This window comes from Bombina bombina, chromosome 6, assembly GCF_027579735.1.
Source record: "Bombina bombina isolate aBomBom1 chromosome 6, aBomBom1.pri, whole genome shotgun sequence".
Lineage (NCBI taxonomy): Eukaryota > Metazoa > Chordata > Amphibia > Anura > Bombinatoridae > Bombina > Bombina bombina.
In genome coordinates, this window is record NC_069504.1 from 628504529 (window position 1) to 628519936 (window position 15408).

At 35.5% G+C, this 15408-nt stretch overlaps 1 protein-coding gene across 1 annotated transcript in view; it reads left to right on the forward strand.

The window, feature by feature from the left end:
* The window catches only part of AGBL1 (AGBL carboxypeptidase 1), a 1247389-nt gene that overhangs the window by 889312 nt on the left and 342669 nt on the right, over positions 1-15408 (forward strand). Inside the window, exon 22 of the mRNA XM_053717645.1 lies at positions 713-873. Coding sequence (XP_053573620.1) covers positions 713-873 — 161 coding nt within the window. The remainder of the gene's footprint in view (positions 1-712; positions 874-15408) is intronic.

Here is a 15408-nt window from a genome sequence, read left to right on the forward strand (position 1 = left end):
ACTGTAAGCTTTAGAGCCAGCCCATTTTTTGTTCAGCACCTGGGTAGCACTTGCTAATTTGTGGCTAAATGTAGCAAACCAATTAGCAAGCGCTACCCAGGTGCTGAACTAAAAATGGGCTGGCTCCTAACCTTTCATTACTGCTTTTTCAAATCAAGATAACATGAGAACAAAGAAAAATTGATAATAGGAGTAAATTAGAAAGTTGCTTAAAATTGCATGCTCTATCTGAATCATGAAAGAAAAAATTTGGGGTTAGTATCCCTTTAACATACAATAGAATACAGTTCAACTTATCAGAACTTTCCTTATTGTTGGTAGTTTATATTTAAAGGGACATGAAACCCACATTTTTTCTTTCATGATTTAGAAAGATAATGCAATTTTAAACATATTTCTAATTTACTTCTAATATCTAATTTGTTTTATTCTCTTGATATTCTTTGCTGAAAAGTATATCTAGATATGCTCAGTAGCTGCTGATTGGTTGCTGCACATAGAAGCCTCATGTGATTGGCTCACCCATGTGCATTGCTTTTTCTTCAAATAAGGATATCTAAAAAAATGAAGCAGAAATAAATAATAGAAGTAAATTGTAATGTTGTTTAAATTTGTATGTTCTATCTGAATCATGAAAGAAAGATTTTGGGTTTAGTGGCCCTTTAAGGTTGATTTGAGTCTTGTTATTCACATTTAATCTCATTATTAACAGGGACTACAGGTGGGAACAAAAGAGCTGGAAGAAATGGGAGCAAAATTCTGTCTAGGACTTCTAATACTGCAAACCAAATGTCATTACAACAAAGCCATGCTTCCACAAGTAGAAGCTTTGCTGGAAGCAGAGAGAGAGAATACAGAACATCAGAGAACCAGGTAAGAAATGATTCATTAGTAGTAAATAGTAAATAGTTTTGTGAATACAACACAATGATTTACATAGTAACAGTGTTAGTGCCTTGCAAATTCAATTAATATATTTAATTTGATTTGTAAAGATTTTTTTTTTACTATATGTACCTCCTGATTTTTTAGTATTTTTTTTCAATTGAATTTGTATTTAATTGGGTGAAAATTCATCAATAACTATCCCCAATGACTACACCATGATAATTAAAATTAAATTGGTTTAATAATTTGGGAGGTAACTTACAAAAAAGGCAAACTTTTACTACCCCATTAGACTCTATGAGAAACCTGAATCCTACTTTTAACTCAGTAAATATGACATTTAACTGAAAAGATTAGTGTCACCTGTATTGCTTGATAAATTATAAACATTATTCACTGTGATATTTGTCTTCAGAGTGGTGAAATACAGATTTATTTTAGTGTATTTGAAGAATATACACCGGAATGATTGGTACACAGAACTAAACTTGTAAAATACTGCACATGTGCTGTGGAAAAGTAAAGTTTGACAAAAGTTTGAAGTGACTTTAGTTAATTTTTGTATTTTTTTAAAGAACATTGTAATTTACAGTATATTAAACTGTTTTGCTGTAAGCATGGATGAATGTTAATTGTATTATCATTAAATTATGATATGGTATAATGTTGTGTCTTAAATGTTTTATTGGATGAGATATAATAGTTTTCATAAGAATTGGACGTGCTCAGTTGACCTGGTAATGGCTTAACTAATGGCTATAAATAGTGTTAGTGCAGTAATACAAAATATAAATACAATGAAGTAATAAGCAAACAATGTTGTTATCAAGTGTTAGTTCTAACTCAAATATGAAAGTTTTAGTTTTGCAGTATAAATGTTTTTTCTATGTATCATCTTCAACTTATGTTTTCTAGTTAAATAACATTTTAGAAATTCCATTAAGTACTTTTTATTGTCATTATATCTGTGCCTTGATTTACCTTATTTTATTTCCTTTGTCTTTTTTTCCTTCCTTCTATTCAAATGCTACACTATTGAACCAATTCATAAATAGTTTTTTGTTTTTTGTTTTTTAATATTCTATGTATATTATTCCTTAGTAGTATACAATGCTATCAATGTCATCAGCTCTGAAACACAGATAGCACTTTTCAATGTGATTTTGAGTTTTGAAATTGAGAGCCATCTCAGGGATATTCAGGTCTGTTTATACTTATAAACATAGTTATTCTCCTGAGCTTCACAAGAAAAATGTCTTCAAAAATTGCATTACAAGTCATCAACATGTTGTTAAATGAAAGTGCTGAAGCCTGACAAGGCTTTCTCATCATAAATATGAAACTGTGCAAAATATGAGTCTTTTATAAATCACTCCAGTTTTTTGACATTTGGAAATTTATTTTTTTATGTTCTAAGATAAAACCTCTTGCAATATTGAGTTAATTGCTCTGCATATTTTATAACAATAAATATGAAGTTTAATTGTCATAAAATATTTGTATTACATCCAGTGGTTTTGTTTTCTATCTATCTATCTATCTATCTATCTATCTATCTATCTATCTATCTATCTATCTATCTATCTATCTATCATCTATCTATCTATCTATCTATCTATCTATCTATCTATCTATCATCATAGATCATCTATCTATCTATTTATCTATCATCTATCTATCTATCTATCTATCTATCTATCATCTATCTATTTTTCTATCATCTATCTATCTATCTATCTATCTATCTATCTATCTATCTATCTATCGGTCTGCCTATCTAGCATACATTTATCTAAATATCCATTCTCTGGAGACTCTATTTTAACATAGAACATATGTAGGTTATATTCCATTCTTCTATTTAAAATAAAACTGTATAAAAAAAATGTGCCAGCTAGTCTGGCTTTACACCAGGTTTTGAAGTTGCACTTGTATGCTGGTTTTGAGTTTCGGAATGTCTAGTTGGAATGTTTGTGATTGGGAGATTGATCTTCTGGTAGCTGCTATTGACACAAACTAATAATATATTCATAGAAGAATAAATACTAGGTACCGCCAAGTTTTTTTTATATAAATATATCTAGTATCATATTAGTAGTAGTATATAATACCTGTAATACATTCTGTTCTGTACTAACAAAGCCACTAAAACATATCTCAATTGATTCTAGTGTTATGATCATCAGCATTTTTATTGTAAATGTGCACTCCATTAATTTCTTTGGGATTCAAATGAATGATAGATCTTCCAGCATGTTAAAAGGTACAGTGTACTGTAAACATGATTTCCCCTTTTGGGTTTACAATATTTTTTTACCAACAGTAGAGTTTAAAATCTATGGTAAATGTATCTTTAATGTATCTTTTTGTATAGGAAATAGCTATATTTGATAATTGAAACTGCAATCTAATGAAATGGGCTTAGCTATCAGAGAAGTACTAATTATCTATCCGTCATTGTACAACATCCTCCCTATCATATCTCTATATACACATTGAGACCAATAGAAAATCATGTTAATACCTTTTTTTCTCCCCCCCCCTCCCCACACTGGAATCATGATTTATTTGAAAAAAGGAGAGACAAAAATCAGCATACACTGTCCCTTTAAGTAGATAATAATGAAGAGTGTTGATTGGCACAGGATAAACTTCTCTCCCACCTATCAGAAAATGCATCTAATGCTTAGTAAGGATGGTTGTAACATGTAGATACAACAATATGTCTTTAATTTTCATGTAATTTTTTATACAGTTCACCCATAACAATTTTTCCTTCTCATTAGAGATTTTATTTCTAGAGTTTAACAAGGGTATTGGTGATGGTATAAGCTGCTTTGTTCTCATTAAATATCCTTTTTTTCTAAATATTTGTAGCAGTACAGATTAACCAATTGATGCTGATTTTTTTTGAACAGACATGAATTACCAATAGGTATTCAGTTTCTCATATTATGAAGCTATATCAGGTGATCTCCATCTTGTTTTGTATCCAACAAAAGCCAGGAAATCTAAAGCTAGAAAATATGACAAATTTTATGTGCCCTATTTGGTGATGATGCTATTTATTACATCACAAAATACATCAATAGTAAACAGTTCTCTGTTGTACAGACATAGTTTAGAGCAGTGTTTCTCAACTGCGGTCCTCAAGTGCAGCTGAACTATTATAGCTGAACTAGAGCACAGGTGAAATAATCAGCAGATCAGTACCATGGTTCCTAACCTGCTCTCACCCATCGGCTGATTATTTCACCTGTCTACTTGTTTAGCAATAATGAAAACCTGGCCTGCTTAGGGTACTTGTGGACCCCAGTTGAGAAACACTGGTTTAGAGGAGTAATGTTAACTGCTGGATAGTAGGAGGTATAAGAATAATTGATATGAACAATGCATTAAAAATTAATTGGCTATAAACAAGTTGAATTATCTTGGCCATAGTAAAAGTTCTGCAAAAGAGATTTTTTAAAAATAAAATATTTTAAGGTATCTTATATTATTACTTTATACTTCAATACTGATCAGTTCTGAGAAAGAAAGGAAACTACATTAAGGTACTTTAAATTCAGTTTTAATATTTAACAATTAATTAATACATTGCTAAAAATCTACATACAAAATAAAGGGTTTAAAAATATTTTAAACTCTGATTTTGTTTGCAAAATTTGCATTTCTGTGCAGTCCAAACAGACCACCTAAAAGGCAAATTGAGCATTGTTTATCATATCTCCCTTGTATCTGGCCAATTAGAAATAGACATATATGCTCCTATTAATATCAAGCAATCACTGAGCAGCAGGTAGAAATATGAATTTCACAAAATACACTCCTGGGCAAATTATCAAAACAAGCAAAATAGATAATGATAGTGTGTTACTAATTTCTTTTACTATGCAGAATAAAGCACTTTTAAATGTAATATCCTTTAAAAGTTTTTTGTTAAATATGAGGTGTTAGTCCCCAAAAAAGTAAAATTATAAATTGCATTCCTGCATTGCTTAGGGAGCAGGGACTCATAATCCTTCTGCATACATTCTCTTATGTATTATTTATTTATTAAACCTGCTGTATAGTGCTGTGGCATATGTCACCTGGCATATTACAAATAAAGATACTAAATTGGTATGGTTAATTATAATAAGATGATCCATTAAAAATAAAAAATAAAAGTCTTGAATACATTTTGAAATTTCATTTTATTTAGTTTTTTTTTTAGAAATAATGAAGTTCAAAGCATGTTCTTCCTTCCTGTATTGACACATTTCCATTTTTTTATAGAGAAGGGGGTAGATTTAACAAGGGACCGCTGCTCCATAACTTGTCTGCTGCCTCTAAAGCTGCTGTCTTCAATCTGCCCAATCCTATATGATCGGGCTGATTAACACCCCCTGCTAGCGGCCGATTGGCTGCAAATCTGCAGGGGGCGGCGTTGCACAAGCAGTTCTGGTGAACTGCTTGTGTAATGATAAATGCTGACAGCGTATGCTGTCGGCATTCAGCGATGTCTGTCGGACACGATACGCTACATCGTATCATGTTGGACAGACATTAGTAAATCTACCCCTTGGCATATATATTGTTACAGCAATAGGTTTTAATAAAAATGACACAAACCTAAATTTTCAACAATAATATGTAAGGTTTTTATTTTAATTTAATATTTATTTTCTTGATCCTCTACATAGCAAGTTTTATATGTGACAATTTATTTCCCCCAAAATGTTGATACAAGTTATTATACAGGAACTTCAAATATAACTCTATTTATATTTGTATCCAATATACACACACTCTCTCTCACACACACACACACACATACATATATATATATATATACTAGAAGGAAAAGTGTGAAATTATTTGCTTACAAAACTCTTTGAATATCATACTTTTTCCATGTATTTCTTTCATTAGCCTCACTCAGTTCAACCTATTTTATTGTCTTATTACAAGTTCTAGCAAGCTATACTTATGTTTAACATATTTAGTTTTTCTCAGTGCTGCCAAAAGTCAAGATGTCTCATTCTGTCGTGGAATTGACTTTTCAGCTTATCCCTGTGACATAAGACATTTCCGCTTGTCAGGAATTGTATCTCTTCTTGTCTCTAACATTCTTGATTCTTGATCGGTCTCCTCAATATACAGAATTCTTTTTCTTTATGTCTCTTTGCCTTTGGGAAGAGGAAATTGAGCAAACTGACTGGTCAAGTTTTCTGGAATTGATTGTTACTGTCGTAAGATTCAACAGAATCAGAATCAATGTTCTGCATGCTTCAGACAGCCACGATCTGTCATGAGGAAGAGGACTGTGAAAATAATGTGTTCTTACCCTGAGGGAAATAGTGCTACTTACAAATCTGTAATGCCAATACTAAAAATATTTAACCTTTTCAGGTTTATTTTGAATCTTCATTGCTTCAAAGCAATAGGTTATAGGTTTTTTTCTTTTTTTCTCAGTGAAACAATTTTTTATTAGCATTTGTCTTTAAAATGCTATTAATGCTTTATACTTATATCTGAGAAACAATTATTGATATATTGGATTGGAAGTCCAATAAAATCCTTGAAATAAAATTAAGGTAGTCCATTTACTGCGATAAACACAAATTGGAAGTTACATTAAACTTAATATCTGAGTAGAATTATGCAATGCAAAAGGCAGTTATGCTTTATCAAATTAGTATATTTTGTATGCTTTTTTTCAAAACTCTTACCGATTATTAATATATATATATATATATATATATATATATATATATATATATATATATATATATATATATATATATATATATATATATATATATATATATATATGTACAGTATACATGCATATGAGTTTATTTAAATATTACATTTTTATCCTTACAGGCTTACATCCTATAGGTGTTAAAGGCCAGCTTACTACCTGTGATCTATTGTGCAGTCACATATTGTTGTTTTTATTAAGTGCCCTACATTAATACACACAAAGAGAAGCGCACTCACAGGAACGAACAACCAGCTCAATAACATTGTTAGCATGTTCTACATTAATGTCAGCATCTAAACCACCTAGTATTATTAGTTCTACTTGAAACAATGGCTCTAATTGTCATGAGCAGCAAGATGCATATTCCCCCTTGAGAGAGAGCTCACAATTACAGGGATCGTGGTAGAGATGGGATAGTAGTTAGAAGAGGAATGCTAGCTTGCGACAATCTCACTGTGAAATTACTCCCTAGTTTTTCTTTAAGCTGACCTAGGAAACCTGCATAGGAATGTTATGTGCATGTATTCAACTATGATATTTAAGGAGCTTAGAACTACAGTTTAATGCCACTTTAACTAATTTGGTGGTTTTTAAATATAGATACACTGTAGATAGTGATATAGTGTAGATAATGAGTTATTTAATATACAGTATATACAGTTATACATGCTTAGTCACTACTAACAACTAACAGTTACATGACATATTTCCTAGCTTATGTATATATATATATATATGTAACACCCTTTCCTGACCTTCCCTGAGGTGGGTGATAGTGTAATGCTGTCTACCTGTTTCGTGTATGAGAACTAAGCCTCCGCAGAGTGGGATTAGGAGGGGGGTTGAAATCAGGTATATAAGGGATGCCTGTATGACGCAGTGCCTCCACCTATAGGGGACACCCTAGAATAATAGGGTGTGGGGTCCTATAAGATTTTAGTACAAAAAGAAAAATAGTAATAACCACACAAGAAATCTTCAAATAAAATGTTGCTTTGATTATTATAAAGTGTTTAACCAATAACATACAGTGCAACAAATACAAATACTAATATTAATCACAATATCTTCTTATGACATCAGTATACCTTTTTTTTAACTTAGAAGTCCTTCATGGGCTCATGAAATAATAACATAACTGTTGTAAAATACTAATAAAAAAATACTGAGGTGGTGCTGTACAATGCAATTTCATATACTAAATATAATTTAGTTGAGCTAATTATCCCTTGCTGCTTGTGAACGAAGCTAGAGAGCGCTGCTTGTGATCGATGCAGTGCTCAAGAAAACTTCTCCTCAGAAATACTGAATAACATAAGTCTCTACCTTATTACTGAATTTCAGCAATCCATTTGCCTTATACTGCAAAGTCAGTCACTCTTTTACTACAAACAGCTGCAGAAATCTCACAGTTATGCCCTTATGTAATGTAGCTTTATAAATCCAGTCAGTGCATTTGTGCAAACTATTCAGGCAGAATAACTTATAGAATATTCTCTGGGTTATCTCTTTAATATACATCACACTCAGTTACTTCCTTATGTAATGCAGCTGTGAAATCCATTTAGTTTATTTATGCAAACTGTTTAGGCAGAATCACTTCTAGAATATTCTCTGGGTTATCTCTTTAATATACAACAACTCTGCAGCACATCACACTCAGTTACTTCCTTATGTAATGCAGCTGTGCAATCCATTTAGTGTATTTATGCAAACTGTTTAGGCAGAATAACTTCTAGAATATTCTCTGGGTTATCTCTTTAATATACAACAACTCTGCAGCACATCAGATATGACTAGTATATCTTTTCTCTTGCAGTTAGTTAACATGAAGTTATGGAGATCTTAAAACAGCAGATAATGGCTGACACTCACTGTACAAATAAAAGGTTCTGCAGCAGCCACGTGTAGCAATGTCTGAACTGTCTCTGGAATCCATGCATTAGTCTGAACAACTTCTTTCAGCTTGGAAACAGCAACTTTCTTGCTCCACACTTCTCTTAACACCTAAGAAATCTCCTCAGCACTAACAACTCCTCCCCCTTCCCAGATGGCATTTCTCTTCCTCAATACAACTACTACAGCAGCCATCTTGGGTAAGGGCAAGGTCCTTACATACCCCCCCCCACCAAAAAAAAAACTTGCTGTCCCCAGCAAGGGGTACAAGAGCAACACATCAATACATTTTCTTTAGCAAGTCTACTAACAAAATCACATATTCATCATGAGTCAAATTATGGTTAGGGTATACATGTTTCAAAACACATCATACAGCAGATGTTAGAGCAGGCAACAAGGGTTCAACATTATAACCAGGGTTTCCTAGTGTATCATATGTCAATTTCTTTGGGGATGTCTCTTTCTTGCTGCTTTTTTCTCTCTATAGGGACTTCTACTATCATAATGTATAGGGTTTGGAGATTCCCTATCTGGAATAGGACTATTAGGGAAGGATGGCATATCAGGTTCAGAGGTTGGGGCAACAGAGGAGGCATGCTCATCATTATAGGTCTCTCTTTGCAATGGAGATCTCATTTCAGGGTCCGATTGAATTGATGAGTCTTCATGTGGGATACTATATTCATTATTAATTGACATGCTTGGGCCTTGGTCCTCATGATATGTAACATCATGCTGGAATTGAGGTATAGGCAACAAATGATTCCGATGCCATGTCTTCACAACACCATTTTCATCTGCTATCTGAAAAACTGGAAGACCTGGCAATTGTCTGACTATTCTATAGATACTATTCCTCCATCTAGGAGCTAACTTGTGCTTGCCTGGTATCCCTAAATTCCATAAAAGGACACGGTCTCCTTGTTGCAAATCCTGATGTTTTATTCTCTTGTCATATCATTGCTTATTAGCCTCATTTAATCGAGCAGTAGCTTCTTCAGCCAACTTATAAGCTGTTTGTAAACTCTCCTGCAATCGCCTGACATACTGATAGTGACTCTTATGAGAAAATCCATCTGATGACACCCGTAACTGCAGATCTATAGGTAGTCTCACTTCTCTCACAAACATAAGGAAGTATGGTGAATAACCTGTGGAATCATGTCAGGTGCAGTTGTAGGCATGAACTAGTGCTTCTACTTGACGACTCCAAGTTCTCTTTTCAGACTCTGGCAGGGTCCCTAACATATTTAGCAAAGTTCTGTTAAACCTCTCAGGCAAAGCATCTCCTTCTGGATGATAGGGAGAAGTTCTTGTCTTCTTAATTCCCAAAACATTCATCATTTCTTTAATGAGGCGACTCTCAAAGTCTCTACCTTGATCAGAATGCAGTTTCTTAGGAAGACCATAATGAATGAAAAACCTTTCCCAAAGAACTCTAGCCACTGTACTAGCCTTCTGGTCCTTTGTTGGGAAGGCTTGAGCATAACGGGTATAGTGATCTGTTACAATAAGAACATTTCCAATGCCACGAGAATCTGGCTCAATGCACAAAAAATCAATGTAAACAAGATCCATGGGGCCTTCACTTTTCAGATGACCCATAGAGGCAGCTCGAGTTGGAAGAGTTTTCCTCTGTACACATCTAAAACATTTATGAATGTAGTCTTCTACATACTCTCTCATCGTTGGCCAATAACATCTATCCTGCAAGAGGCAAAACGTTTTTTTCTATCCCAAGATGTCCGTGTTGATCATGCAAGGATGACAGAACAAGTTTTCTTAGTTTGGCAGGTAACACCAATTGTGTTCGATCTGGATGATTGTGGTATTTAACTACTCGAAACAGAAGTCCATCTTGAATTTGAAACTTATCCCACTCTCTATTTAGTGGACCAGACCATTCCCTAGGAATTCTCTTCAGTAAGTGTGGGCTATCAGTTTGAACAGCTTTTCGAAGTAGTCCAATTAAAGGATCTTGTTCCTGTGCATTTATTAATTCTTCAGGAGTTAGACCATCTGGCTAATTCCACTACAGATGGTTTACAATAATATACAGGCAGAGCTTGTGGATGACATCCCAATGAATCTACTGCTCTCAAATCTGAAAAAACAGAGGTTTCGTCTTTGAAGACACTAGTTTGGCAGAATGCTCTCACACCAAGTGAAGGAATTTTTTCCCATTGAGAATCACCTGTTTGTTCTGGTAGTCCTGGTCGTCGGGACATTGCATCAGCCCCTATATTCTTAGGCCCTGGCTTGTAACGTAACTTAAAAGTGTAATTTGATAGTGCAGCCAACCACCGATGACAGGTTGCATCCAACTTTGCTGTAGTCAAGATGTAGGTAAGTGGATTATTATCTGTTCGAACTTCAAATTCTACTCCATAAAGGTAATCGTGGAGTTTATCCACTACTGCCTATTTCAGAGCCAAGAACTCAAGCTTGTGGACTGGATAATTCTGTTCACTCTTAGACAAATCCTACTTAGATAAACAACAGGTCTCAACCCTCCAGGGTACTCTTGGTGTAAAACTGCCCCCAAACCCACATAGCTAGCATCTATATGTAGCACATAAGGTTTCTCGGGATCTGCATAGGCCAAGACAGATGCCTCAGTTAATTTTTTCTTTAAATTCTCAAACGCTTTGGAGCACTCTGATGTCCACCGAGTTCCCAAAGGAGTTTTTGCATTTAGTGGCTTTTTAGGATCATCTTCACTATGTTTCAGCAAGTCGTTTAGGGGTCGAGCTAACTGGGAGTATCCTTTCACAAATCTTTGATAGTATCCACAAAATCCAAGAAATGATCGAAGTTCACCAATGTTGTTAGGCTGTGGCCATGCGGTTACTGCTTCCACCTTAGCAGGGTCTGTAGACACCCCTTCTGCCGAGACCACATGACCTACATAGGTCACAGATGATTGCCCAAATCTACATTTCTCCGGACTTAACTTTAGGCCTTCTTCGTGAAGACGATCCAATACTTTCAGCAACCTTGTCTCATGTTCTTCTAAAGTACTACTGAATACAATAAGGTCATCTAGATAGACAAAACACTCACGTCCATTCATATCTCCCACAGTACGTTCCATTAGCCTTTGGAATGTGGCTGGAGCTCCACAGATCCCTTGTGGCATCCGTGTAAACTGATAGAATCCTAGTGGACAAATAAAAGCTGTCTTCTCTTGGTCTTCTTCAGTCATCCCTACCTGAAAATAGCCGGATCTCAGATCCAGAACACTGAACCAGTGGCTGCCATTAAGACAATGTAAAATCTCTTCAATTCGAGGTAGATGATATTGGTCAGGTATAGTTCTTCGATTGAGAGTCCGATAGTCAATGCACAAACGTATAGACCCATTCTTCTTTTTAACCACTACAATGGGTGAAGGACGGCGAGAAGGAACAATTATTCCAGCTTTTTCCATCTCAGCAAAAACGGCATGAACATCTTCAACATCACGAGGAGGCAATCTCCTAGAGCGTTCCCTAAAAGGGGCAGAATCTGTTAGGCGAATGGTATGAAGCATATGTTTTGAACGTCCTACATCCATTTCTGCGGCAGAAAAAACTCCTGCACGGGCCTTCATAGCCTTCTGCAACCGCTCACATGCCTCCTTAGGCATTATAGATCCTTCAAAGTTAAATTGTAGTTTTTCTGTTTCTGTTTTTGAGAGAGAGAAACATTTACGAATAGCCAATGATGAGTCTACTACTGGATAAAGATATCCCAAAGTCTGATTAAAATCAATACCAACAGGGTATGGAGCCAAATTTTGGACCTTAACACTTAGCCACTGTGGTGGAGGCCCATCCTATCTTCTGTGTAAGATTTCAGGTACCAAAATCCAACCCTGCTTGGTTGCTTCTTCATCTGGCATTTCAAGAATAAAACAGTCCTCTTTGGGTCTGCCGTCAGGGTACACCACCAAACATTTTAACTCTTTCATCCCTCCTGGGGAAATGTAAGTTACTCCGGCAGAACGGTTGTAGCACTGACCAGCATATTGTCTCAAAGATATCTTTTCAACCTCCTGACGTAAAGTTGGGTGTAATGACTTGTCTATGTCTTGCCCCCCAACCTCCATCATGAATTTACGTAGCAAAGATTGTACATATTTTGTGTTGGTCCCTAGAATTATAGGGTCTTCGGAATCTTTACAGGTTTCTGGGCAGATTAAAGCCTTCACTTTCATGGGGTATATCATACAAGTATGTAACTGGACTATACTAATGACTACAGTGACAACTCCATCAACAGTACACCTATTTCCACCCACACCTCTTAAATCAATTTGAGAGGGAGGCTTGATTTTAAGATGTTTAAGGTAAGTATCATAAAAACTACGATAGATTATGGTGCAATGAGATCCAGTGTCCAACAGCGCCTGTGTAGAAATGTTACAAACTTTTACTCCAATAAAAGCCCTTGGCCCAGCTACATCATCTTCAGATAAATCAAAGGAAATATCAGTCATTCCCTTCTTCTGAGGGACTGTAAGGCTTCCCAAAAAATCACCAGCATATGAATGTATTTAGCTGGGGCAATCCTTTGCGAAATGGCCTATCTCTCCACAAGTGAAACAACTCCCTTTTGGTCGAGTAGTATTTTGGAGTTTTACAGGTAGTTTTGCTCTCTCCAACTCAGCCTTTACTTGGTCAGGCAGTCCATTCTCCATAAGCTCTTTCAACAAAGAATCTGCATTTCTGGAGTCTTCTAATTTTTTTTTAGTCTCACTTTTACCTATGCAAGCTTCGCCAGACTTACGCACAGTGTGGAAACTCATTTCCTCTTCTTGAGTCCTTATCATAGGCATAAGGGCCTCCAATTCTTTTGGTGCTTGAGAGTGCAATTGGGCTCTAAGAAAGATGGCTATTGGGTGGTCTGGTATAATGCCACGAAGGAACTGATCTTGCCTCCATTTATTCATATCTTGTCGGGTCACTACCCCTTTTCAAAACAATAATACAAGCTGCTCATGTAATCTTAATAGAAAGTCAGACATCTTCTCTGTCTCTCGCTGCTTAAGTAACTGAAACTTATACAAGAGATCTTCTGGATCTTCAAATAGACTATAAAAGGTCTTTAAGAAAGAGATTAACTCTACAGCAGTAGCTTCAGGGTGTTCCTCTCTATGGTGTTGCAACAATACTTGTTCTGGTGGCCTAACACTTTCTAAGAGGCGGACATGCTTCATTGTCTCTGGGCAACTCCATTCTTGCAGCACCATGTTAGCATGATCACACCATGCCGCAATACCCTCCTCTCCTAAGGGTACAGGAAGGTTTCCTGAAAATATCTTTAGTTTACGGTAACTGTATGTATGTGAGCTGTCTGTGATGCTTGTAGCCAACATCTTCAGAACATCAGATAGACTAGACTCCATATTAGATTCATTTTGAGATCCTCTAACACCCTGAACTTCATTATCCTTGACTATATGCATTTCTGTTTTTTTTGGCATAAATGAGGGGTAGTCTGACTGAAGGTAGCCCTAGTAGCTGTAGCTCAGAGGGGTTGGGTACTTTTAAGAAACATTGGTTGGTGTCTATTAATATGCTACCCCAAGTGTCATCTGGAAATCTTTTGAATGCTACTATCTTAGGGTACTCTCTTAGTTGAAGTGCTCTCTGGAGTGACTCACATAGTTTATCTCGACTGGTGCCTACTGGTATCCAAGTCACAGCCACTGCTTGCTCAATTGGTACCTTTTTCTGCATTGCCCACTCTCTCACCTCTTCTAATTTTAAAAGATGCATCTCTTCTGATTTTGCCCCGCCTCTCGATCTCAGCAGTGCCTCCATCTGTAACACCCTTTCCTGACCTTCCCTGAGGTGGGTGATAGTGTAATGCTGTCTACCCGTTTTGTGTATGAGAACTAAGCCTCCGCAGAGTGGGAGTAGGAGGGGGGTTGAAATCAGGTATATAAGGGATGCCTGTATGACGCAGTGCCTCCACCTATAGGGGACACCCTAGAATAATAGGGTGTGGGGTCCTATAAGATTTTAGTACAAAAAGAAAACAAGTAATAACCACACAAGAAATCTTCAAATAAATTGTATTTATGCAAACTGTTTAGGCAGAATAACTTCTAGAATATTCTCTGGGTTATCTCTTTAATATACAACAACTCTGCAGCACATCAGATACGACTAGTATATCTTTTCTCTTGCATTTAGTTAACATGAAGTTATGGAGATCTTAAAACAGCAGATAATGGCTGACACTCACTGTACAAATAAAAGGTTCTGCAGCAGCCACATGTAGCAATGTCTGAACTGTCTCTTGAATCCATGCATTAGTCTGAATAACTTCTTTCAGCTTGGAAACAGCAACTTTCTTGCTCCACACTTCTCTTAACACCTAAGAAATCTCCTCAGCATTAACAACTCCTCCCCCTTCCCAGATGGCATTTCTCTTCCTTAATACAACTATTACAGCAGCCATCTTGGGTAAGGGCAAGGTCCTTATATATATATATATATATATATATATATATATATATATATATATATATATATATATATATATATATATATATATAGAGCAACAAACGAAACCGTCTTGTTAATAGTGATTATGATTATGACCCACTATTAACAAGACCTGAGAGTGCTTTCGTTTGTTGCTCTATTCATTTCATGTTTGCACCCAGGCAGTTGACCCAGGAGGACAGATATATATATATATATAGGAAAACACAGAGTTAGAGGACAAATGATCGATATAAGTGAGAAATATATATTTGCTATACATAAAAATTTGTTATCACAATGGTGCAGACCCTATATCTAGTATTATGATCTAGAAACTATAACAAAAGAGAAGGGACATTAGAATACATGTACCGTTTAAAGATGGAGAAT